Source organism: Oncorhynchus keta, chromosome 36 (genome assembly GCF_023373465.1).
Source record: "Oncorhynchus keta strain PuntledgeMale-10-30-2019 chromosome 36, Oket_V2, whole genome shotgun sequence".
Taxonomy (NCBI): Eukaryota; Metazoa; Chordata; class Actinopteri; order Salmoniformes; family Salmonidae; genus Oncorhynchus; species Oncorhynchus keta.
Window position 1 is genome coordinate 22397052 of NC_068456.1, and position 26874 is coordinate 22423925.

A 26874-nucleotide genomic window follows, 5' to 3' on the forward strand; every position below is an offset into this window, starting at 1 on the left:
AACAGAGCAAACTAGAATGCTATTTGGCCCTACACAGAGAGTACACAGTGGCAGAATACCTGACCACTGTGTCTGACCCAAAATTAAGGAAAGCTTTGACTATGTACAGACTCAGTGAGCATAGCCTTGCTATTGAGAAAGGCTGCCGTAGGCAGACATATGGCTCTCAAGAGAAGACAGGCTATGTGCTCACTGCCCACAAAATGAGGTGGAAACTGAGCTGCACTTCCTAACCTCCTGCCCAATGTATGACCATAGAGACACATATTTCCCTCAGATTACACAGATCCACAAAGAATTCGAAAACAAATCCAATTTTGCTAAACTCCGATATCTACTAGGTGAAATTCCACAGTGTGCCATCAAAGCAGCAAGATTTGTGACCTGTTGCCACGAGAAAAGGGCAACCAGTGAAGAACAAACACCATTTATGCTTATTTATTTTATCTTGTGTCCTTTAACCATTTGTACATTGTTAAAACACTGTATATATATATAATATGACATTTGTAATGTCTTTATTGTTTTGAAACTTCTGTATGTGTAATGTTTACTGTTCATTTTTATTGTTTATTTCACTTTATATATTCACTTTATATATTATCTACCTCACTTGCTTTGGCAATGTTAACACATGTTTCCCATGCCAATAAAGCCCTTGAATTGAATTGAATTGACAAAGAGAGACAGAGATAAAGACAGAAAGAGACAGAGAGAGAGAGACCGAGGCAGAGAGAGACAGAGACAGAGAGAGACAGAGATAAAGACAGAGAGATAGTAGGAAGTATTTTCTAAATTAAACTTTTTCTCTTTCTCTTTTGTTCTACACTGAGTGGACAAAACATTAGGAACACCAGCTCTTTCAATGACAGACTGACCAGGTAAAAGTTATGATCCCTTACTGTCACTTGTTTAATCCACTTCAATCAGTGTCGATGAAGGGGAGGAGACAGGGTAAGGAAGGATGTTTAAGCCTTTAGATAATTGAGACATGGATAGTGTATGTGTGTCATTCAGAGAGTGAAAAGGCAAGACAAAATATTTAAGTGCCTTTGTATGGTAGTAGGTGCCAGGCGCACCAGTTTGCGTCAGGAACTGTAACGCTGCTGGGTTTTTCCACACAGTTTCCTGTGTGTATCAAGAATGGTCCACCACCTAAAGGACATCCAGCCAACTATACACAACTGTGGGAAGCATTGGAGTCAACATGGGCCAGCATCCCTGTGGAACGCTTTCGACACCTTGTAGAATCCATGCCCAGACAAATTGAGGCAAAAAGGGTGCAACTCAATATTCGGAAGATGTTCCTTATGTTTGGTATACTCAGTATATATCTGGAATGGTAGAGGGAAATCGTGGTATCTGAAGAATGTGTTAGATCTGGGAGAAGGTCTAGAGGCCAGACACTGAGTGGAGAGGAGACAGGTGCTTACCAGATTGGCCAGGAGGGGGTATTCCTGAAGGGACTCTGGGCAGACACATGAGGACGGTCAGTACGCCGGCCCTGCTCCCCCAACATGGCTCCACTGCTATAGGCTTGGGCACACCCTGCACAGAGAGAGAGGAAGGAGCATGTCAGTCATGTCAATCAATAAACACTCCCAAATCCCATCACAAAGGGGTGCGTCAGATTTCCACACACCACATGGTTCCACTGTTTCTATGAGAACATTGCCCCGCCTGTGTTCGGCTAAAACTTAGCTTGTTATGTTTTGCTGTTGCCCCGTAATTAATTCAAAGTCATTTTTTTAAAGATGAAACATAGATTTTGTGACCCCTAAAATACACACACAGACAGTATGCAAAATGTTAGACCTGTGCATGGATCCAGTATGGAAATGGACAGCAGCATTCACCAGCTACTAAGATAGGTCTGTAGGCAGCCCATATCCAGGTACTGACTGGACATCTATCTCAGTTAGGCTGGATGTCCAGTGGATGGAGGACCCGCTCCCACCTCCCCCAGGTGAGGGCCTCACACATGGGGGAGTTGGCTGACAGACAAGCCCTAGAGCTCAACCTGAAGCCCGAGTAACGGAGATGGATGGTTGGAGGGGACGCTAGGTGCAGGGGAGGTATTTTCCTCCTAGCCGCCACATCCATTTCACTTAGGCTTGTTGAGGGACTGACCCTGGGGGGTGTGGCTAGAGAGGACCACTCATTTCTTTCCATTAAGCCATACTCTCCTCACAGCTCACACCTCATGACTACCAAGTAGCTTAGGGCGTGGCTCAAGATACCAGCCTCACCTTCTCCTAGGAGAGGGTCTCAAACATGTCCCTGCCAAGGAGGCAAGCTGTGTGTAAATAAACCGTATAGCCCAAAGCTGTGTGTAAATAAACTGTATAGCCCAAAGCTGTGTGTAAATAAACCGTATAGCCCAAAGCTGTGTGTAAATAAACTGTATAGCCCAAAGCTGTGTGTAAATAAACCGTATAGCCCAAAGCTGTGTGTAAATAAACTGTATAGCCCAAAGCTGTGTGTAAATAAACTGTATAGCCCAAAGCTGTGTGTAAATAAACTGTATAGCCCAAAGCTGTGTGTAAATAAACCGTATAGCCCAAAGCTGTGTGTAAATAAAGCTGTGTGTAAATGTATAGCCCAAAGCTGTGTGTAAATAAACTGTAAATAGCCCAAAGCTGTGTGTAAATAAACCGTATAGCCCAAAGCTGTGTGTAAATAAAAAGCCCAAAGCGTAAATAAGCGGTATAGCCCAAAGCTGTGTGTAAATAAAATAAACTAAACTATAGCCCAAAGCTGTGTGTAAATAAACCGTATAGCCCAAAGCTGTGTGTAAATAAACCGTATAGCCCAAAGCTGTGTGTAAATAAACTGTATAGCCCAAAGATGTGTGTAAATAAACTGTATAGCCCAAAGATGTGTGTAAATAAACTGTATAGCCCAAAGATGTGTGTAAATAAACTGTATAGCCCAAAGCTGTGTAATTGCTGCCGCCAGAAGCATTCCAACCCAGAGGCCAAAATCCCAGCTGGGATCATTGCTACACCACACTGGCACACTGCAGCACGTGTTCTTCTATCCCCCCACTCTCAAAGGACAACTTAATCATCACTGACCTCACATAGACACTGTCAAAGGCACAATATGCTTTTCCAGTAGTATGTAATGGGATGTACAAACACAACAAAAACACACACACGTACACACAGACACAGACAGACACACACACACACACACACACACACACACACACACACACACACACACACACACACACACACACACACACACACACACACACACACACACACACACACACACACACACACACACACACTCACACACACACACACACACACCTTCTTTCAGCTTTAAGGTGCATTGATCCCTGCTGTGAGATGATTAAACAGAGTGATGAGACGTTGATGTGGTCTCTTGATCATCCTCCACTGTGCCTTGCTGCTACGCACAGCTCTCAAACACAGAACAGAAGCACGGGACTTACAGGAGAACAAGAGAGGAAACAATGATGCTGAATAGGAGTCGATGGGAGAGATGAAGAGGAGTCGATGGGAGAGATGAAGAGGAGTCGATGGGAGAGATGAAGAGGAGTCGATGGGAGAGATGAAGAGGTGGACACCATAGTCTACAGTTGACCTTGAGGGCAGCAACTCTATTCAAACAAAGTCTATATGCACCTGAGATGTCTTTGTTATAAGGTCTCTGTGGTGCTGTCTGCCAGTAGCTGTCAGATGGAGCTCCACTGAACTACAATACCGAGCAGCAGGTTTGACCCCGGTACCACACCAGGGAGGGAGGGGTCGGGTGACCACAGGGGTCAGGGTTGGACCGTGTTTACTCCTGGTGTCTGCTCTGGTCTGGGGAGGACCCGAGATGAGAGGAGACAGATGTGGTTGTTTACCGGCAACAGGGAAGAAGGCTTGACCTCTGGTCATCCAGATCAATGTCCTGTCGACAGACAATAGCAGAGCAGCCTCCTCTTACATAGGCTGGTTTACAGCACCCTTACACCCTACACTACCAATTACACCCAGACAAGTCATTGGAACGCACCAAAGGTATGTCAATCGGAAGAGATTGAAGTGGATAGAGGGGTGCTAGGGTTTAGTCAGGGCCCTCTCTAAAGTACTCTGAAGTGCTGTGGGTAGAGCTCCCTGAGAGTAGCCTGGACAGGGCAGCAGCGTGGTTTGCCACTCTCTCTCACTCCAGAGAACTCACCTCGTTCTCCTTAAAGACATGGTGGCAATGTTGAGTGCTCTACCTGAGATATACTATCCTACTATCTGTAGCTCTTATTTTCTGGCATTCTTACCTCTCCCCTGCTCCCATATTTTGGTATCATGAATGCTCGTTGATCACAGTAGACATGGAGACGCTTCTACAGAGCCTTGAAATGAAATGCATAGGAGGCTTTCTTCACAAAATAGATGAACGAAATTAAAGGGGAATGGAGAGAAAGGGAGAAAGAGAGCGCAAGAGAGAGAGAGAGAGAGAGAGAGAGAGAGAGAGAGAGAGAGAGAAAGAGAGCGCAAGAGACAGAGAAAGAGAGAGAGGGAAAGAGAAAGAGAGAGAGAAAGAGAGAGAGAAAGAGAGAGAGAAGAAAGAGAGAGAGAAAGAGAGAGAGAGAAAGAGAGAAGAGAGAGAGAGAGAGAGAGAGAGAGAGAGAGAGAGAGAGAGAGAAAGAAAGAGAGAGAGAGAAAAGAGAGAAAAGGGAGAAAAAGGGAGAAAAAAAGGGAGAAAAATGGAAAAAGAGAGCAAGACCAAAAGATAGAGAGAGAGAGAGAGAGAGAGAGAGAGAGAGAGAGAGAGAGAGAGAGAGAGAGAGAAAGGGACCAGTGACCCCCTCTCATATCATTACCAAGCCCTGCAATGCCAAGAGCTGAGCAAAGAAAAGAGTCCCCTCATCCAGCTGGTCCTGGGGCTGAGTTCACCAACCTGTTCTACTAACACACTGAAGCCTCAGGCCCAGAACATCCAATCAATCAGAATAAACCAAATTACAGCACAGTCAAAACAAAACTACATTGCTTATTGGGAAACACAAGCACAAAGCAAAATGCAGTGCTATCTGGCACTAAATCAACAGTACAGGCTAACTATTTGACCATGGTTACTGATCAAAACCATAGAAAAACCTTGACAAAGTACAAGAGAGAGAGCAAGACAGAGAGAGAGAGAGAGAGAGAGCAAGACAGAGAGAGAGAGAGAGAGAGAGAGAGAGAGAGGCACTTAAAGAGTAAACGCTGGAAGGGGAATAAGGAATGAAAGCTTTGCTAACACCAAGGGAGAAAGAGAGAGCAAGACCGAGAGAGAGAGCGAGAGAGAGAAAGGAAGAGAGAGAGAGAGAGAGAGAGAGAGAGAGAGAGAGAGAGAGAGAGAGAGAGAGAGAGAGAGAGGCAGAGAGGAGTAAAAGCTGGAAGAGGCACTTAAGGAGTAAAAGCTGGAAGGGGGATAAAGGAATGAATCCTCTAAAGGTGGTGGGAGTACAATGTGTATGATGTCCTACCACCCAAGTGGTCTTTAATTAACGTGACCCATCAAAACAATGAACCATTATCAAAATGCCAATTACCACACACACACACACACATACATACACACAAACACACACACCAGCCCCACTGATAATAAGTTGAACTGCTGAGGCATAGAGCATAATTACAGGGTAGGGCCTCCCATGTTTGTTTTGTGTTTGGGGGCGTCAGGAAATGATACATTCCCCAGCTCTCTGAAAGAGGAAATGGGTTCCCCGTAAAGAGCCAACTCTAGTAGAACAAAGTGCAACATCCAGGAGGTTCTTATTAGAGCGTGACGGCTGCTATAGCACAATGCTATCAATTAAAAGAGCTGAGAGACAACAATTAGTGGCCATGATGATGTGTTTCCATTTGGAGCGTCAGAGAGAAACAGAGGAACCTGGCAGAACCAGGGGTTTCCAACAAGCAGCTCATCTGAATGTCACTGAAGAAAACACATCTCACCATCCATCCACATGTCAGTGTTACTAACATAGCTTTGCCAAAAGTAGAGAATACTATCTATTTTCAACTGTGTGCACCCCCCAATCATCCCAGTGTCGTTTTTACTTTGCATTCATGATAATCTTTTGAGTTAAGGAAATGGACAGATTCATGTAGCATGACTTAAAGCACCTTTTCTCCATGGAGACAGCTCATGTGTGTGTGACCTGGTGTGTAACATGGACCTTTGATACTGACTGCTGAACACACATGTTTGCTCAGCTGAGACATTTCCTTCAGGAAACGACTGGTTAATCGACCTGACGCTCCTCATTTCCCCAAGCACTGACCGGCCAAATCCATGAGCCAGCATGAAATTACATCAAACACACAAAATACTCACGCCCCCTCCCCCAAAAAAACATGAAAAGATTGTAATCACTGCATAATTGAAGAAAGTTACTTAAAACAGTGATATGTAACTAGGCACAGATTTTTCTAGAGCATAGTTCAGAATGTACTGCCGTCTCTAACAGGGCTTCCTTCCTGTGCCCAGTCTGTTGCTAGGAGCAGGAAGAGCAGGAGGACAGAGAAAACCCTGCCCTTTCGGTGTCTCTGAAGACTGAAACAATCATCTGTTTAAAAGGGATCATTAAGACTGATTTATCACCCTGGAGGTTAGCGCCACCGGGCCATACATCTCCCCGCAGCCGCACGGCCACACATATTTGTCCACTTCATTTCAATCCACATGAATAGGTATTTTATTGAAATGACACCTTCAAGACGAGTAGCATTACAGAGTATGAGTAAGTGATAAAGTTATCCTGGAGAGTAGAGCCCCTTGGCACCGCTCCCAAATCAATCAGCTAAAGTAGGAAGCACGAGGAAGTAGAGCAGGAGAGAGATTAGAGAGGAGAAAGAACTTGAGGGAGATTGCTGAGCTGTATAGTAGAAACAGTTTTACGAGCATGAACTAACAGGAGAGGACTTGAACTCTTTTTCCTGACCTGAGGAGAATTTGAGAGACATTCAGCTCCATTTGTCGATCTGAAGTAGGGGCATTGTCCACTGGAAAAAGCCTGAGGGTGGACTAACACTGCAGTATTCAGCTTTGACACTATCAAGCACCTCCAAACAGAATAGTAAGAAAACCACTTAGTAGTGCTGCTAGTGTATAAAGGCACTTGACACTGTAGAAGTGGCAAACCTCTTGGAGCCATTTTCCCAAATCTGCCCATTACCTATGTTTCTGTCTTCCCTGAGGAGGTAAGGGGTTTTTCTAGGTGAAATTATCTATCTCATTCTCCTCCCTTTCACTCCACACAGAGACAAATAAGAAGAGGGTGAGTGAGTGAGTGAGTGAGTGAGTGAGTGAGTGAGTGAGTGAGAGAGTGAGTGAGAAGGCATTCCAGGAGGCAGCTTGTAAATGACTGGCCCATCTACGTACAGGATCCAATCTCTTCCTACTCCTCTCGTCAACGTTGAACGTACTGACAAATTCTCTAAAACAACATTGGAGGCGGCTTATGGTAAAGAAATGAACATTAAATTATCTGCCAACTCATCTGGTGGACGTTCCTACAGTCAGCATGCCAATTGCAGGCTCCCTCGAAACTTGAGACATCTGTGGCATTGTGTTGTGTGACATAACTGCATATTTTAGAGCGGCTTCTTGATATGCCATAACTGTCAGGTGGATGGATTATCTTGGCAAAGGAGAAATGCTCACTAACAGGAATGTAAACAAATTTGTACATAACATTTGAGAGAAATAAGCTTTTTTTTGTGTATGGAAAATGTATTTGATATTTTACTTCAGCTCATGAAACACTTTACATGCTGCATTTATATTTTTGTTCAGTGTAGATAAATCTCTGTTTGAGAAGCGCCTGTCCCTTCCAAGAGAAAAGTGGTCAATTCCCAGGGACTTAAACATGGGAGGAATAGAAGCCTAAGAGGTTTGCTGGACTGAATGGAATACGTAAATGTACTCCTGTTTTACTATTCCTTTCTGCTTCGGTGGTTTTCTAATAATGAAGTGTTGAAGAGGTCATAGGTTGCTGTTGGATTGTTCAACTCAGACAAGAAACACGGGTTTGAGAAAACTTTAACTTTACCTTCCAAAACCCCCAGAGAATGCAGTATAAATCTCTCTCTCTCTCTCTCTCTCTCTCTCTCTCTCTCTCTCTCTCTCTCTCTCTCTCTCTCTCTCTCTCTCTCTCTCTCTCTCTCTCTCTCTCTCTCTCTCTCTCTCTCTCTCTCTCTCTCTCTCTCTCTCTCTCTCTCTCTCTCTCTCTCTCTCTCTCTCTCTCTCTCTCTCTCTCTCTCTCTCTCTCTCTCTCTCTCTCTCTCTCTCTCTCTCTCTCTCTCTCTCTCTCTCTCTCTCTCAATTCAAGGGCTTTATTGGCATGGGAAACGTGTTAACATTGCCAAAGCAAGTGAGGTAGACAACACACAAAGTTGATATATAAAGTGAAAAACAACAAAAATGAACAGTAAACATTACACATACAGAAGTTTCAAAACAGTAAAGACATTACAAATGTCATATTATATATATACAGTGTTTTAACAATGTACAAATGGTTAAAGGACACAAGATAAAATAAATAAGCATAAATATGGGTTGTATTTACAATGGTGTTTGTTCTTCACTGGTTGCCCTTTTCTCGTGGCAACAGGTCACAAATCTTGCTGCTGTGATGGCACACTGTGGAATTTCACCCAGTAGATATGGGAGTTTTTCAAAATTGGATTTGTTTTCGAATTCTTTGTGGAAATATGTCTCTCTCCCTGTCTCTCTCTCTATCTTTATCTCTGTCTCTCTCTCTCTCTGTCTCTCTCTCCCTGTCTCTCTCTGTCTCTCTTTGTCTCTCTTTGTCTCTCACTCACTCACTCACTCACTCACTCACTCACTCACTCACTCACTCACTCACTCACTCACTCACTCACTCACTCACTCACTCACTCACTCACTCACTCACTCACACATCTATTCTGTTTGACTAATCAGTTCCAGAGGTCCTTCAACTCAGAGATGGCGCTAAACTCTGTCTGCAAGGCCTCCGGTAAACATCAATCTGCAGGTAACGTTAGCATTCAAGGGTGACACCAGATGTAGACAAAGTGCCAGAGCCACTCAGAGGCTCTTACAAACTGACATACAAAAAATATATCAGGACCCGCATCCACAAAGAGTGCTGATCTACGATCAGGTTAGTGGTCTGGGCATTAAGATGTGTGTGGTTTAGAGACAGAGAGAGAGGGAGACAGAGACAGAGAGTGAGAGAGAGATTAGTGGTCTGGGCATTAAGATGTGTGTGGTTTAGAGACAGAGAGAGAGGGAGACAGAGACAGAGAGTGAGAGAGAGGGAGACAGAGACAGAGAGTGAGAGAGAGATTAGTGGTCTGGGCATTAAGATGTGTGTGGTTTAGAGACAGAGAGAGAAGGAGACAGACAGAGAGTGAGAGAGAGATTAGTGGTCTGGGCATTAAGATGTGTGTGGTTTAGAGACAGAGAGAGAAGGAGACAGACAGAGAGTGAGAGAGAGATTAGTGGTCTGGGCATTAAGATGTGTGTGGTTTAGAGACAGAGAGAGAAGGAGACAGAGACAGAGAGTGAGAGAGAGATTAGTGGTCTGGGCATTAAGATGTGTGTGGTTTAGAGACAGAGAGAGAGGGAGACAGAGACAGAGAGTGAGAGAGAGATTAGTGGTCTGGGCATTAAGATGTGTGTGGTTTAGAGACAGAGAGAGGGAGACAGAGACAGAGAGTGAGAGAGAGATTAGTGGTCTGGGCATTAAGATGTGTGTGGTCTCATCCTGTCCCCTACTAGAGTTAATGTAGTGTATGTGGGTCACTTGTCAGTGGACACGTACATATCCTCTCATTCAGACGCAATAAACGGCAAGGGCGAAAAGGTGCACCACTCGAGCCAATCAGAGAAAAGAATCATGCAAATATATGTATTCTGGGTCAACATTTGACCTCACAGGTAGGTAGTTAAAGCTTTCCTCTCTGATTCAGACATGGCTCAAACCATCCCACTTAATCAAAAGCCGATGAATACCAAATGCTTTGTTAAATCTTCTCATTCCTCCCCATATAAAATGCCATCAAATGCAGATGCCTGCCATTCTTAGACAGCTGTGTGTGTGTGTGTTTGTGTGGCTTTGATCATCAGGCAGGCTGAATTAATGCATTCCCAAAACAAAGGAGAATATATTACTCTCAGAGCATATTCAACTTTCGCTGGGCTATAATAATGTCACCCTTTCTACGCTTTCATTAACATACCTTTCACATAAACTACTTTGCTGAATGCCTGCAGAAGCACTTACATATGCATCATGAACAGATACTCACACACACATAAATTCCAGTCTTACGGTGTCTGAAAAATGCACAATAGAATATGGCCTTGTGTTCCAAATCCGCATCTTGTTTGAGTCTTATAGTCTACAGAGAGGGGAGACACTGAGATCCCTGCAACATTCATACAATGTTTAATCACCTGGCTGGCTCGCTCTGACTTGGCAAAAAAAATAAACCCCCAAACCAAAGCCAGATGCCAAAAGCCATCTTGTTTCAGTCTTATCCTACACCAGGAAGGACATGATGAAAGACTCAACAGTCACGTAACATTTAATCACCTGACTCACCCTAACAAGACAAGAGCCTGAAATAAGAACAAGAAAACAACATTTTAATCACCATAGATTTGTACCCACATCTCACAGCAATCTGGAATGAATTCCCTTTTAATGTCCTTTGAGTGATAATGGATATCCAAACAGCTTGTTGTTTTCTAGCTGGAGAGGTGAAAGAAGGAGAGATGGAGGGAGGAGAGAGATAGGGGAAGAGAGATGGGGGAGGGTGAGATGGAGGGAGGAGAGATGGAGGGAGGAGAGAGATAGGAGAAGAGAGATGGGGTAGGGTGAGATGGAGGGAGGGAGAGATGGAGGGAGGAGAGATGGAGGGAGGAGAGATGTAGAGAGATAGGGGAGGAGAGATGGGGGAGGGAGAGATGGAGGGAGGAGAGAGAGATAGGGGAGGAGAGATGGGGGAGAGCGAGAGATAGGGGAGGAAAGAGATGGGGGAGGAGGGGGAGGAGAGACGGGGGAGGGAGGAGAGATGGAGGGAGAGAGATGGTGGGAAGAGCAATGGGGGGGAGAGATGCAGAGGGAGGAGAGATGGAGGGAGGAGAGATGGAGAGAGGAGAAATGGCAGAGAGAGATAGAGGGAGGAAAGAGAGATGGAGGGAGGAGAGATGTGGGGAGAGAGATGGAGGGAGGGAGATGGAGGGAGGAAAGATGTGGGGAAAGAGATGGAGGGAGGAAAGAGAGATGGAGGGAGGAGAGATGTGGGGAGAGAATGAGCGAGGGAGATGGGGGAGGAGAGATGTGGGGAGAGAGATGGAGGGAGGGAGATGGAGGGAGGAGAAAGGGGTGGGCTAGAAAGAGGTCTAACTCAGACAGACTGTTCAATTAGAAAAGCCCTCATAAATAAAACAGGAAGTATTGGGAAAACAAGCCCTATGGCCACAATATTAGGTATCATTCAGATACAGATTCAGATCAACTTGGTTATGTGCTTAAAAAGACATACATAAAACATGAAGACTACACTACACACTACCATTCAAAGTGCTATAGCTCCACATTTAAAGTGAAAGTGCAATATGCTGTATACTGGAGGGACTGTTGCAATGAAAGAGTCCCCATATCTGTCTGTTTTGATTTTCTATTGAAGAAGTCTCTTTCCCCTTGTCCAGCTGCTGCTGTGACTGAGTTTTGCTAGGATGAGTTTTGTGTCCAGGTTGATGGCTGATTCTATACCAAATCATCCTTCCCGCTGAAGCATGACTTGGTCTGGTTTCCTCAACACACATATCAGACCAAAGGACAGCACACTCTGCAGGACAGATTTATAGAACATTTCATAGATATGGCGGTCGACATTAAAATGGTTAATTTTGCGTTAAAAAACACATACTCTGTTACAATTTCTTTATCTTTGCAAAGGCACAGTCATTGAATTTGAGTTATTGTCTATTTGGAATCCCAGGTATTTCTATGTGGTCACTCTATCGACTGATTCCCCACTGATCTGCGTTGGGGCTTATTTCTTCTGAAATCTCTTTTGTTTATTCCAAGAAAGTAATCTGCACACAACTGGACGAATTTTGCAGTTTCTCTGTGAAAACCTTGAAGAGAGGCTTGGCCTGGGTGGAGGAAACGCACGACAGCGGTGTCATCGGCATATTTAAACAACTTGTGGGCTGCGTCAGAGGCTTGCCAATCGTTTGTGTACGGTGTGTACAGTATTGGTGAAAGTACGCAACCTTGAGAGGCTCCTGTATTCACCGTTCTAGATGTAGAGATGGCGGAGTTAAACTTCACTTGTTGAGTAAGGTTCACAAGGAAACTATTAATCCACTTGATCAGTAGAGAGTTGACACCAAATTTCCCCAGTTTATCCATCAGTAGGTGTGGCTGGATGGTGTTAAATGCGCTACTGAAGTCAATGAATACAGTTTTATCTTGTAATTCAATTATTATAATACTACCATAAAAGTAATGAGATAACAAGAAATGAACCTCATATAGTGTATGAAAATTAAATGATTCTATAATTTGTTAAGGCAGGTCAGTACATATAGAGCTTTCTAAAGAATGCTCACACCCCTGCACCCTATACTACTGTCACATTACGATGACACAGATACTGTAACATGTTCACCAGTAGGTACATTGGCCATGCTATAGTCCCTCTGGGGTGTGGAGAGTAACCCCCCCTGTGGCGCCCCTTGAGCGGATCAGTCCAGCCACGCACGCCTACCCCTGCAGGGCAGAAAATTGCCATGTCCAATCCCCTGGAGAGATTGCAGAGGAGGAGGAAATGGTGCTGATCAGAAAGCCTCTGCACATTTCACAAGCCATTGACCAGTGTGCTTATCCATTTGACATCCCTCTTTAGGAAGCAGCAGGTCCCAAAATCTCTGCTCTCCAACACGGGCTCCTTGGCTCACTTATGTATTTTTGTATTTGTATTTATTATGGACCACCATTAGTTCCTGCAAAGGCAGCAGCTACTCTTTCTGGTGTACAGCAACATTAAGGCAGTTATACAATTTTACAAACATTACAATATATTTCACAACACATTAAGAGTGTGCCCTTAGGCTACTACTCTACTACCACTTATCTACAACACAAAATCCATGTGTATGTGTGTATATAGTGTGCATGTTATGTCTGTCTGTGTGTGTGTGTGTGTGTGTGTGTGTGTGTGTGTCTGTGTGTGAGTCTGTGTGTGTGTGTGTGTGTGTGTGTGTGTGTGTCTGTGTGTGTGTGTCTGTGTCTGTGTCTGTGTCTGTGTCTGTGTGTGTGTGTGTGTGTGTGTGTGTGTGTGTGTGTGTGTGTGTGTGTGTGTGTGTGTGTGTGTGTGTCTGTCTGTCTGTCTGTCTGTCTGTCTGTCTGTCTGTCTGTCTGTCTGTCTGTCTGTGTGTCTGTCTGTGTGTGTCAGTGTGTGTGTGTCTGTGTGTGTGTGTGTGTCTCACAGTCCCCTCTGTTCCATAACATGTATTTGTATCTGTTTTTTCAGTCTGATTTTACTGCTTGCATCAGTTACTTGATGTGGAATAGAGTTCCATGTAGTCATGGCTCTATGTAGTACTGTGCGCCTTCCATAATCTGTTCTGGACTTGGGGACTGTGAAGAGACCTCTGGTTGCATGTTTTGTGGGGTATGCATGGGTGTCCGAGCTGTGTGCGAGTCGTTTAAACAGACAGCTCGGTGCATTCAACACATCAATACCTCTAAATCAAACCAAATCAAATCAAATTTTATTTGTCACATACACATGGTTAGCAGATGTTAATGTTCCGACAATGCAGTGATAACCAACAAGTAATCTAACTAACAATTCCAAAACTACTGTCTTATACACAGTGTAAGGGGATAAGTCATATGTACATAAGGATATATGAATGAGTGATGGTACAGAGCAGCATACAGTAGATGGTATCGAGTACAGTATATACATATGAGATGAGTGTGTAGACAAAGTAAACAAAGTGGCATAGTTAAAGTGGCTAGTGATACATGTATTACATAAGGATGCAGTCGATGATGTAGAGTACAGTATATACGTATGCATATGAGATGAATAATGTAGGGTAATATAAGAAGTAGGGTAAATATAAGAAGTGATAAAATCAAGCTCTCCTCCACTTTGAGCCAGGAGAGATTGACAGGAGAGATTGACACGCATCTGTGCAGGCCACATTAAATAGGAGGGTTGATTCAGCGGCACTGCTGCTCTATATTAAACATTTCTATATTAGTTGCTCTATATTCTCTATATTATTCTCTATATTATATACTTCTTTATTAGTTGCTCTATATTCTCTATATTATTCTATATATTAGATATTTCTATGTTAGTTGCTCTATAGTCACTATATTATTCTCTATATTAGTTGCTCTATATTATTTTCTATATTAGAAAGGTCTTAGCCATGTGTTAGTGTGTTATGAGTCTTTGAAGTTGGCTTTGTCTGACCCATCTAAACATTCCAGGTCATTGGAAGGGAGAAATGTATTGTAAATGTGTGTGTGTTTTGTCTAATTGAATATGTTTAGTAGGGAAGGGGAGACTCTTCCACAGAGAGAAAGGGAGAAGGGGGAGGGGAACATGATGAACAGAGAGAGAGAGATAGAGAGAGGGGGGGGCAGGATGAACAGAGAGAGAGAGAGAGAGAGAGAGGGGGGGGGGCAGGATGAACAGAGAGAGAGAGAGAGAGAGAGGGGGCAGGATGAACAGAGAGAGAGAGAGAGAGAGGGGGCAGGATGAACAGAGAGAGAGAGAGAGAGAGGGGGGACAGGATGAACAGAGAGAGAGAGAGGGGGGCCAGGATGAACAGAGAGAGAGAGAGAGAGGGAGAGAGGGGGGCAGGATGAACATAGAGGATATTCATTCTCTTTTACTCTGTCCTCATTCCAATTCTTCCAATTCTTGCTGTTGTGAATTATTATCCAGCTATACGCCATCATTTTAACACTACTGTACTTGTTCAAACAAAAACATTCCAAAACAAAACCGAAACAAACACAAAGCCCAAGCAGATGCTAGTCACATAACAACAGTCTATCATAGACAACACCAACCTGGTACGATGACTAGGGCTGTTGCAGTGACCGTATTTACTGCCATACTGGCGGTCACGAGTCATGAAGGCGGTCAAATTCCACGTGACCATTTAGTCATGGTAATTAGGCTTCTCCAAGCTCTGATGCTGCTGATGGTCATTAATTGCCTACCAAACCTGCTAACTGCCAGGTAATCAGCACTCTATATTGTCCCTCTAATCACTCAGACATCAATACAAATGTAATCGAAAATCTAATCAAACACTTCATGAGAGCCCATGAACGCCGGAGGGGCGCTGAGGGGATGGCTGCCATTTTATGGGCTCCTAACCTACCATGCTATTTATTGATTTTTTTCCGCATCGTTTGTAACTTATTTTGCACATAATGTTGCTGCTACTGTCTCTTATGGCAGAAAAGAGCTTCTGGACATCAGAAAAGTGACTTTGAACAGGATGAAGAATTTTTCTTTAATGAATCGACGAGAGGGATTTACTCCAGACACCCGACGAGGCCCTACTCCCCGTCATTCGCAGGAGATATCGCGGAAGGAGATCGGGGTGCCTTGTAAGGATCCGGCGATGAGTGGTTAATCTGTTTGCCATCGGTACCATTGGCTAACGTACAATCGTTGGATAATAAAGTGGACGAACTACAAACACGTATACCCTACCAACGGGACATTAAAAACGGTAATATCTTATGTTTCACAGAGTCGTGGCTGAGCGACGACATGAATAACATATAGCTTGCAGGTTACACACTATCAGTAGGATAGAACAGCCTCTGGTAAGACAAGGGGTTGTGGTCAATGTAAATTTATAACCAACAGTTGGTGCACGATATCTAAGGAAGTCTCGAGGTTTTGCTCGGCTGAGGTAGAGTATCTCATGATAAGCTGTAGACCACACTATCTAACAAGAGAGTTTCGACAAAAGGAACACCTATGGAGAATGCTATTCATTGACTACAGCTCAGCATTCAACAGCATAGGCCCTCAAATCTCATCACTAAGCTAAGGACCCTGGGACTAAACACCTCCCTCTGCAATTGGATCCTGGACTTCCTGAAGGGCCGCCCCCAGGTGGTAAGGGTAGGTAACAACACATCTGCCACTCTGATCCTCAACATGGGGGCCCCTCAGGAGTGCGTGCTCAGTCCACTCCTGTACTCCCTGTTCACTCATGACTGCATGGCCAAGCACGACTCCAACACCATAATAGATTTGCAGATGACACAACAGTGGTAAGCCTGATCACCAACAACGGCGAGACAGCCTATATGGAGGATGTCAGAGACCTGACCGTGTGGTTGCCAGGACAACAACCTCTCCCTCAAAGTGATCAAGACAAAGGTGATATTTGTGGACTACAGGAAAAGGAGGACCGAGCATGCCCCCATTCTCAACGATGGGGCTGCAGTGGAGCATTTTGAGAGTTTCTAGTTCCTTGGTGTCCACATCACCGACAAACTAACATGGTCCAAGCACACCAAGACCGCCCTGAAGAGGGCACGACAAAACCTATTCCCCCTCAGGAGACTGAAAAGATTTGTCATGGGTGCTCAGATCCTCAAAAGGTTCTACAGCTGCACCATCGAGAGCATCCTAACGAGTTGCATCACTGCCTGGCATGGCAACTGCTCTGCCTCCGACCGCAAGGCACTACAAAGGGTAGTGCAAATGGCCCAGTACATCACTGGGGCCAAGCTTCCTGCCATCCAGGACCTCTATACCTCAGCACCTCCCCCCTTTTATGCTACTGCTAATCTCTGTTTATTATCTATGCATATAACTCTACCTCCATGTACATATTACCTCAATTACCTCAACGAACCGCATATTGACTCTGTACCAGTACCCCCTGTATATAGGCCCCTTCAGCAGGGTAGCAAGGTGTTAGAGCGTTGGACTAGTAACCGAAAGGTTGCAAGTTCAAATCCCCAAGCTGACAAGGTACAAATCTGTCATTCTGCCCCTGAACAGGCCACTGTTCCTAGGCCGTCATTGAAAATAAGAATTTGTTCTTAACTGACTTGCCTAGGTAAAAAATATATATATATATATATATATATATAGTCTCGCTATTGTTATTTTACAGCTGCTCTTTAGTTATTGGTAACTTTTATTTCTTATTTTTGTAGGTGTTTTTCTTAAAACTGCATAGTTGGTTAAGGGCTTGTATGTAAGCATTTCCCTGTAAGGTCTTCTTCACCTGTTAAATTCGGCGCATGTGACAAATACAATTAGATTTGAACTCATGTTACGCAACATTCCTATAGGCTCTGCTATTGCTTGAGAAAACAGAGTGATGGCCTTAATTAAAAAGAGGAGGATCCCATCAGCTTTCTATATTTATTTCTCAACTTTACTAATAAGCACATTGCTTCTCTTTACAACAGGAGTCTAGCCTACCTGGCTGGCATGAAAATGAACCACGGGACAAATGTCCTCCATTTGCTATATAAGTGCATAGATGACATGTATTTTTCCCCCAGCCTGTTTCGAGACAGGTCCATGATAATGGTCCATTGTAAATAAAAACACATTTCAGACATATATTATTTAGTATATGTTAAGATGAGATTAAATCAAGAATAGTCTGGGTGACAATATTATCCTGTCACTTGTGAATGATATATTATCAGTTGCCACGAGGGGAAAAGGGAAAGGGAAAAAACAATACCTTTTCCTCCCGACATTTTTGAATCATAGTCACACACCTCATGTAGCGTAGCCCATAGGTTTATATGTTTTGATAAGGTTTGTATCACTAAAGTGGCCAAATAACAAATAAAATGAAGCACATTAATCCGATTTACAAGGGGTGTAGAGCCTAAATGGAATACATACTGTAGGCAGCGCGTGAGTTTGAAGTTTGGGGGGGAAAAAAATCACCAAAAAAATGCCCCTATAATAAAAGCATTACATGCATAATCGCATTTGCGGTCACTTTTGATAATGGTGTTTTTTCCGCTAATGGAACATTCGCACTATAGCCTAGCCTGTGCGCATTTCTGCGCTTATAATGTGAAGAAATAGCCTAACAGTTAAAACATTTTAAGCTAAACGTTCTGATTTGTTGAGTCCGCCTCATTGCGTAAAGAAGTATTTTTGATGCTAGTGGTTGTATTAATTTGGGGTCTATCGGATCCCACAACTGTCCCAGACTATGTTTGGAATATTTATTTCTAGCACAGAATAGGTCGACTTTTGTACTATGGGGGATAATAGATTGACATAGTGCTTTTGCTGTTCGATAAGCCTACTCATCTTGTTGGTTGACGAAACAATGTGGACAGTTCTTCCAATATCTTCAATATGCACCTTGGAATTGGATAAGGACATGCACAGTTGCGCCCCTGATGTCCGTCTTCACTTGTAGCCTGTGAGAAAGACCCGATCATGTGATGGAGAGCCATGTGAATGAGAGGTTCTTCAAGGGCACAACGGTCACTGGCCGCAAAAGAGCCACAAAGGGGATGCAGCCGGGAAATTTGAGGCATTATCAAGTGTTGATGAAGTGTGTACAGCCTGTGCAAAAAAACAAAGCAGAGCTCATTCCTTTCAAGCGACTTGTTTTTCAAATCATCATTTGAATCGCATCATGCAACCTTATAATCTATTAGGGGGAATAGGTTTTGTCGGTGCCCTCTTCAAAAACATTTTCTTCATATCATGTTTCTTTAGACCTGTCTAAAATAAATAATGGATTTATTGTGAAGGTGTAGGCTATATTACATGGATTTAGACTTTTTAAAATGTAGATGTCCCAAAGGTCTGCATCAGTGGCTTGTAGGCTATGTGTGAAAGTCAGGAGATGCTAAATGTGTTTATAATTAATGGTCAATTACCTTGAGACCGACAGTTATTTGCTTGACAGTCACCGGCTGATGACATTTCGTGTCCGCACAGCCCTACTTTCACCATACCTTATGGTTCTATGAATGCCTGCCTTATTTTCACAAACAGTCTGTAATTTTCTCCATCCAGTCACAGTGAAGAGTGTGAACTGCAGGGAGGCAGAGAATCAGCCATGTAAAGGCCACTGAGTGCACCCAGAACAGGATGTTGTTGTTTTTTAACCTAGAAGCCTGCTTCACAGAATTACTAACCATGGGTGCTGAGCTATTGGTGCTTTTTGAGGTTGGTTCGGTTTCGGTTGGATTATTAAAAAATAATCAGGTTTTTTAAATTTACGTTTAGATTATTTGGGTTGAATGCTGTAACACATTCAACCCATGATGGTAGTGACTGCCCATTACTGCTTATAACTTATTAACCATTATTTATTCACATTATTTAATAACATATTTCAGTTGTGTATATTATTTGATGACTTTATTATTTAATTCCAAGTCATCATCTCAACTCTATAGGGCTGCTGCCTATGCTATCTGAAAAAAAAAATCACAATTTTAGTAGTTCTTCTAGGTAAGTAAGACATTTTTTAATGACTACTGAATACCAACTATCAATAATTACCATGTTTTATGCGCTAACCTATGTAGAATATTGGCCTGTTGAAAACTCCCTACTTCATTGCACAGTTCAGGCTGGATCGGATTTATCTCTAGAGAAATTGTGCAATGTGTGCATTGAGCTCTCATAACCCCCCGAAAGAAATGGAATTCAAACAATTGAACCGACATCAGTCCCGGGTGGCGCAGTGGTTAAGGGCTGTGCCATCAGAGACTCTGGGTTCGCGCCCAGGCTCCGTCGTAACCGGCCGCGACCGGGAGGTCCATGGGGCGACGCACAATTGGCCTAGCGTCGTCCGGGTTAGGGAGGGCTTGGCCGGGAGGGATGTCCTTGTCTCATCGCGCACCAGTGACTCCTGTGGCGGGCCGGGCGCAGTGCGCGCTAACCAAGGTTGCCAGGTGCACGGTGTTTCCTCCGACACATTGGTGCGGCTGGATTCCGGGTTGGATGCGGTGTTAAGAAGCAGTGGTTGAGTTGTGTATCGGAGGACGCATGACTTTCAACCTTCGTCTCTCCCGAGCCCGTATGAGAGTTGTAGCGATGAGACCAGATAGTAGCTACTACAACAATTGGATACCACGAAATTGGGGAGAAAAAGGGTTAAAAAAACAAACAAAAAAAGTTATGTATAATCTGTGAATCTGATTTTTTTTCCCCCGTTCAAAGAAATGAAGAAACCCTAACCTTAACCCTAACCCCTAAACTTAACCCTTACCGTAGCCATTTAAATCTTCTACTTGAATAGGATGATGTCAGAGTTGGGACATCCCAAGGCTTCCATTTAGATGTTTCTGTTAACTAAAGAAGTTCATCATGAGGTTTGAACTTCTGAGAGGAGCCAGTGTATCATCTGACAAATTGTTACATGTCCAACGTGACATTTCCAGAAATGCTAAATATGCATCTCACCAGAATATTTGCCATAGAAAAAAAATATTTCCTCCCAGTGAGATAAGATTTGGAAAATGTAAGAAGGGTTTGCCATTTATTACACTTATTGTAATGCAATCTAGTCTCAGCCTGGTATCTGCTCATAGCCTGGGGGGAGGCATTGTAAACAGAGAAACTAGTAGCAGAAAGACAGTTCTAAGAAACATCACTCTACATCTCCGCCTTAACCTCCCAGATCTGTGATAGTAGGATGAGACGTCCCTCTCCTCCTCCGCCCGTTAAATTCCACCTCACATCTTCTAAACACCTGTTTACTGTCTGAGACGGCTCGCAAACAAGACGTAAACAAGGCCCACAACAGAGCAGACGCTCGCATCGCCGTGACAACCCCCTGCCACACTGGCATCGCCTGGCTGGCACCTGGCACCCGCGGACGCTGGCAGGCCCCCTCTCACACCTGTCACAACACAACACACACTGCACAGAAACATCAGCTTCACGGAGGGGTTCTGCTGTTTGCCAGCGTACTGGAGGAGACTCTGGGTCTTATTACAGTTGATAGAGCAGAGCAGACATAACACAAACATGTCTGGGGATGGGATGAGAGGGAGATCTGAACATGTCTGGGGATGGGATGAGAGGGAGTTCTGAACATGTCTGGGGATAGGATGAGAGGGAGATCTGAACACGTCTGGGGATGGGATGAGAGGGAGATCTGAACATGTCTGGGGATGGGATGAGAGGGAGATCTGAACATGTCTGGGGATGGGATGAGAGGGAGATCTGAACATGTCTGGGGATAGGATGAGAGGGAGATCTGAACACGTCTGGGGATGGGATGAGAGGGAGATCTGAACATGTCTGGGGATGGGATGAGAGGGAGATCTGAACACGTCTGGGGATGGGATGAGAGGGAGATCTGAACATGTCTGGGGATGGGATGAGAGGGAGATCTGAACATGTCTGGGGATGGGATGAGAGGGAGATCTGAACATGTCTGGGGATAGGATGAGAGGGAGATCTGAACACGTCTGGGGATGGGATGAGAGGGAGATCTGAACATGTCTGGGGATGGGATGAGAGGGAGATCTGAACATGTCTGGGGATGGGATGAGAGGGAGATCTGAACATGTCTGGGGATGGGATGAGAGGGAGATCTGAACACGTCTGGGGATGGGATGAGAGGGAGTTCTGAACATGTCTGGGGATAGGATGAGAGGGAGATCTGAACATGTCTGGGGATGGGATGAGAGGGAGTTCTGAACATGTCTGGGGATAGGATGAGAGGGAGATCTGAACACGTCTGGGGATGGGATGAGAGGAAGATCTGAACATGTCTGGGGATGGGATGAGAGGGAGATCTGAACACGTCTGGGGATGGGATGAGAGGGAGATCTGAACATGTCTGGGGATGGGATGAGAGGGAGATCTGAACATGTCTGGGGATGGGATGAGAGGGAGATCTGAACATGTCTGGGGATGGGATGAGAGGGAGATCTGAACATGTCTGGGGATGGAATGAGAGGGAGATCTGAACATGTCTGGGGATGGGATGAGAGGGAGATCTGAACATGTCTGGGGATGGGATGAGAGGGAGATCTGAACATGTCTGGGGATGGGATGAGAGGGAGATCTGAACATGTCTGGGGATGGAATGAGAGGGAGATCTGAACGGTGTCACAATCATTTTTTCAAGTGGTCTTTCATTTTCCGCTCAGCCACAGGTGGGCATTGCGCCATTTTAAGTGCTGCTGTGGAGCGATGTGCTGGGCTGGCTTTGGAGTGGTACAGCTGAGTGAGTCGCTTTGAATCAACTGGGAGTTCGATCCAACTGAGGAGCTGCTTGTAAAGTGAATCATTTGCTGTGCTTTGAAAGCTCAGGGTATGGATCAGATGGATACATTCTACAGATTCAGCCAAACAACAGGTGTTAAGCCTAATACTGGTACCTGGTTTGTAGTAGGCCTACTGCTCTGAATCAACATTCAAGGAGCAGAATGAATCTGAGCTGTATCACTTATGTGAATCAGACATCAATCACCTCTCTGATTCAGTCACATGGCAAAGCTCTGAATCAGACAAGAAGTATAAGTCTGACAGTCAGGATGTCAGTGGGTAGTGTAATTAATGTGTGGCGCGCGAGTGAATCAGTCTCAGTAAAAGAGGTTATTATAGCAGCTGACTCTCTTACCTCAGGGTTCCTATTCAGAGTTAACCAGGCTGGAGCTGCCCGTTCATACTGAATCAGTCAGCAGCAGGAGAGACTGACTCACCAGTCTAATGAGTGAGTGAGTAGTCACCACTACACTACTCAACTCTCTCATCCAAGTCTTCATGTGGGCCTGAAGCGTACATAGGACCTCTGGGGGCCTCATTCTCCCCTAGCTCCATCCAGCCAGCCTCCCCTAGCATAGCCCAGCTCCACCCAGCCAACCTCCCCTAGCGTAGCCCAGCTCCACCCAGCCAGCCTCCCTTAGCGTAGCCCAGCTCCAGCCAGCCTCCCCTAGCGTAGCCCAGCTCCAGCCAGCCTCCCCTAGCGTATCCCAGCTCTACCCAGTCAGCCTCCCCTAGCGTAGCCCAGCTCCACCCAGTCAGCCTCCCCTAGCGTGGCCCAGCTCCATCCAGTCAGCCTCCCCTAGCGTGGCCCAGCTCCCCAGTCAGCCTCCCCTAGCGGCGCCCAGCTCCCCAGTCAGCCTCCCCTAGCGTAGCCCAGCTCCACCCAGTCAGCCTCCCCTAGCGGGGCCCAGCTCCACCCAGTCAGCCTCCCCTAGCGTGGCCCAGCTCCATCCAGTCAGCCTGCCCTAGCGGGGCCCAGCTCCACCCAGTCAACCTGCCCTAGCGGGGCCCAGCTCCACCCAGTCAGCCTGCCCTAGCGGGGCCCAGCTCCATCCAGTCAGCCTGTCCTAGCGGGGCCTATCTCCTGGCTCTTCATGGAGCTTATCATGGTCAACACCCAAGTCAGAGCGCCAGAGCGTTGTCTCGGCAGACAGATTCATTAGCCACACTGCAGATGGATAAAAAAATTAAAAATAAGTGTCTACCTTGCTGCAAATGTCCATTTTAATCAGTGCATCGGTGAGCGTAGCTACAATCCTATTAAGAAGCTGGGGGACGGAGAGGCTATTCTGCAGCCCTTCTCCTCTCCTCTTCGCCTCAGATGACAAATTAATCATCTCTCTAATGCTTCATGAAAGCCAAACTTTTTGCCTCCTAATTCGAGGTGGAGTATATCTTTCACTTCTTTCCCCCTCACTATTAATGGGTATGATTAATGTGTTTTCTGAGGCCTCAGACGTGCTTGGGCATTATACTGGGGAGGAGAGAGCCCCCCACACTCCAGAACGGTAGAAAGACCATTATTTCAGAATGTTTGCTCCAAATTCATTATAGATTTCTACTTTTTTCAAAATGCTGAGATATTGATTACAAGACGAGGGGGAAACAAAGAAGTAAGAGAAAGTCTTAATAGAAAAGTATAGATAGATTGATGCAGAAAGAATGTCTGTCTGGTTACCTCATGCGTAACCGTACACCTGTACACCGATAGACACAACGCTACATTTGTTCATTCCTCTCACGAGTTTGCTGATTATATGTTGCACAGGCATCGCCAGCTGGAAACAAAGTGATAAAGTCACGCAGAAATGGAGCCCCGTAAACTGCATGTTGTCCTTACTCCAGAGGATGCTTTCCTAAAAACAGTTCATTTATTCAGTCAAAAGAATTGCCATGCATGCCATAGCTGGCTCTACGAGGGATTTCTCATAGTCTCTTGGGCCATCCCACAAAAATGCAATTCAGCGTAAACACAAAAGAGGCTCACCAAACTCACTTGACACACTCTCTCGCACGCTGAGCACACTCACAGCTAGTCCTTGGTGATCACACCAGCAGCAATAACTTCTCACTTCCTCCTTGTGTATCTGTGCAGCTGGCCACATCAAGAACGGCACAGTAATCAGTAGGGCCTTGAAAAGAGATTGCAATTCCAAGAAGGCATGAATGAAATGTCTCCGCCTATAGGATCCCTACTCCAGAGCGTTGGCCTCGGCCTTCAAATCCCCCTCACAAATGAGAGAATTGCGTTCGCGTCTGTGAAGTGTTATTCATGCCGGCAATTGTGAGGACAAAAGTCTTTCATGCCTAAAGTGTATGGATTTAATGAAGACCAAGGGGACTCAATCAAACAGAGGACAATAAAGACCAAGTGATAAAGGAAACATGCTCAATGCATGACAAGCAGCCCCAGTGTCAAGAGGGACCTTTACTCTGAATATTCAACTAACGTGGTCTAATAGCACTACCTCATCTGCATTACCAAAAGCTCTCCCATTGTGTCTCCAAGGTTACATGAGTGACGCACTAGCACCACTTCACGTGTCTACAGCTCTTCTTGAGTGCCCAGAGTAGTCGACGTCACTCGTCGTAGTATCTGAGCAAATTTCAGGTCTGCTTAGCGCAAACTGGAACGTTGTGAAAATTCTGTGCAACTTCCAGCACGAGTTTACTGTCAACACTGAGGCTGTACCCACTTTAAGTTACAGTTCTAACAGTGGCCAAGTAGGTTACTGTGGCTGTTTGATCATAATGTAGACCTACCAGAGTGGCCTAACATCAAAAACAATGGAGGAAATGCATCCCATGGAAATAGCTGTTCTATCATTCAGCCTACAGTGGCAACCAATATGTGGTGTTCAATGTAGGACTATATTCCATCAGACTTTTGAAAAAAACTGGCAGGGCTTGACATTGACCAGTTTATCCACTTGTCCTTCAGACAAGGAGGTGACTGAAAATGTTGTGCTGTTTGATTCAAGAAACCACTTTACAAAATAAAATGCATTATTAATCCTATACCATTATTATAGAGAATCAGACAAAGTATGCTACCCTCTGCATATTGGCTACTTAGCTTATTCAAGCTTGTCTCAAAATACAACACTGCCCCATTAACAACAACAAAAAAGAAGCTATTTACCCGACTCGCTTTTCAAAGATGCCTAGAAATGTACACATGTTGTGCTCTTGTAGGAAGCAATCACTCCCCTATTGATGACTACAAATTATCTATAACTGGGCTAATAACACACTAACTAGCAGAGAATATGAACAAAATGTGCACACATGGCTACACACAACTCTCGCTTTAATCTCAAAACAAGCACATCTACTCACCACCGCTCATGCTGTAAACACAGTCCAGTTCAAAGTAAATGGCACAGATGCATATACTGTATGCCAATGGTCTATTTGCATATAGGCCTACTCCAGCTCTGATTGTTTATGCCGCACAGGTCTGTGTACAGTACGGTCTGAGTAGTGCATGTCAATGCAATATAATCCTACTCCAAAGCGTTCTGCCTACAACAAAATCTCTTGCATAGTTTGTTTTGTTTCGGGATGTTGCATTGAAAGTGGCTAATATTGCGTTGATTTGATGACAACTGCCACAGTAATGGGAAAAGTTGATAGTGTGAGGGAAAACTCTAGAACAGTGGTCACCGACCTTTTCTGAGTCAAGATCACTCTCTGAGTCAAAATGCAAGCCGAGATCTTCCGCTCAGATAGTATTTAACATGACTTAAAAAACGTAAGCCTATGCAACATTAACCAATTAAAAATAGTTATGTAGCAATGAGGATTGTGCAGCAGGCTATAGGACCAATATATTATCACTGCATATTGGCTTTCCTTGAATTGCCCTGACAATGAATAGTTGTTCGGGTCATGGCAGACAGCGTGTAGGACGTCGTGAAGGTGAGCGGTTTGCTAATGTCAACGTGGTGAACACAATTTGAGGTAAGCTATATGATCACATAGGTAATAGAACCATTCTTGTATTACTTGTGAAGCACAGCTGAGTTTCCATACGTTTAACATTTCTTTTACTGGGCTGACTGTCTGCATCTGATGGTCTGTCTCATTGGAGGGAGAGAGCAGCAGACTGAGGGTCCGCCTCAACATCCCTCCACTCTGCCTTTTCTCCACTGACACCGTCTTCCAGCTGATGGCTCATACACACATTCATGTTGTTACTCCTATGAACAGAGAAAGTGAAACATTCCTGGATAATAAAAAAAGACCCAAGCTGCTAATAATAACAACAACTCAAGCCAACAGTATAAATATACTTCCCTACTCATTCATTACTGCTGCAGTGCTTGTTGTAGCGCTGAGTGGAAATAGGAAGAATGTGCATTTTATGGCTTATAAAAGTGTTGAATACAAAGTGTTGACAGTGTTGAGTAAAAACATGAATTCACTCATAAACATGAATTCACTCATAAAAACAGCAGCTCTTTGCTGTATTCGTTGACAGTCTCTCTAGTCATGGTTTTAAATGTTTTGAAATCTCACAGTATCAACTTTGCTGTAGCTTTCTTTTATGTCTGCTACATTACTGCAG

General features: G+C 44.5%; 1 protein-coding gene across 4 annotated transcripts in view; it reads right to left on the reverse strand.

Annotated features, from left to right (window-relative positions):
- The window catches only part of LOC118369810 (attractin-like protein 1), a 371022-nt gene that overhangs the window by 11654 nt on the left and 332494 nt on the right, over window positions 1–26874 (reverse strand). For all 4 annotated transcript variants that reach the window (XM_052498667.1, XM_052498665.1, XM_052498666.1 and 1 more), the window contains one exon: window positions 1434–1548. In XM_052498667.1, coding sequence (XP_052354627.1) covers window positions 1434–1548 — 115 coding nt within the window. The remainder of the gene's footprint in view (window positions 1–1433; window positions 1549–26874) is intronic.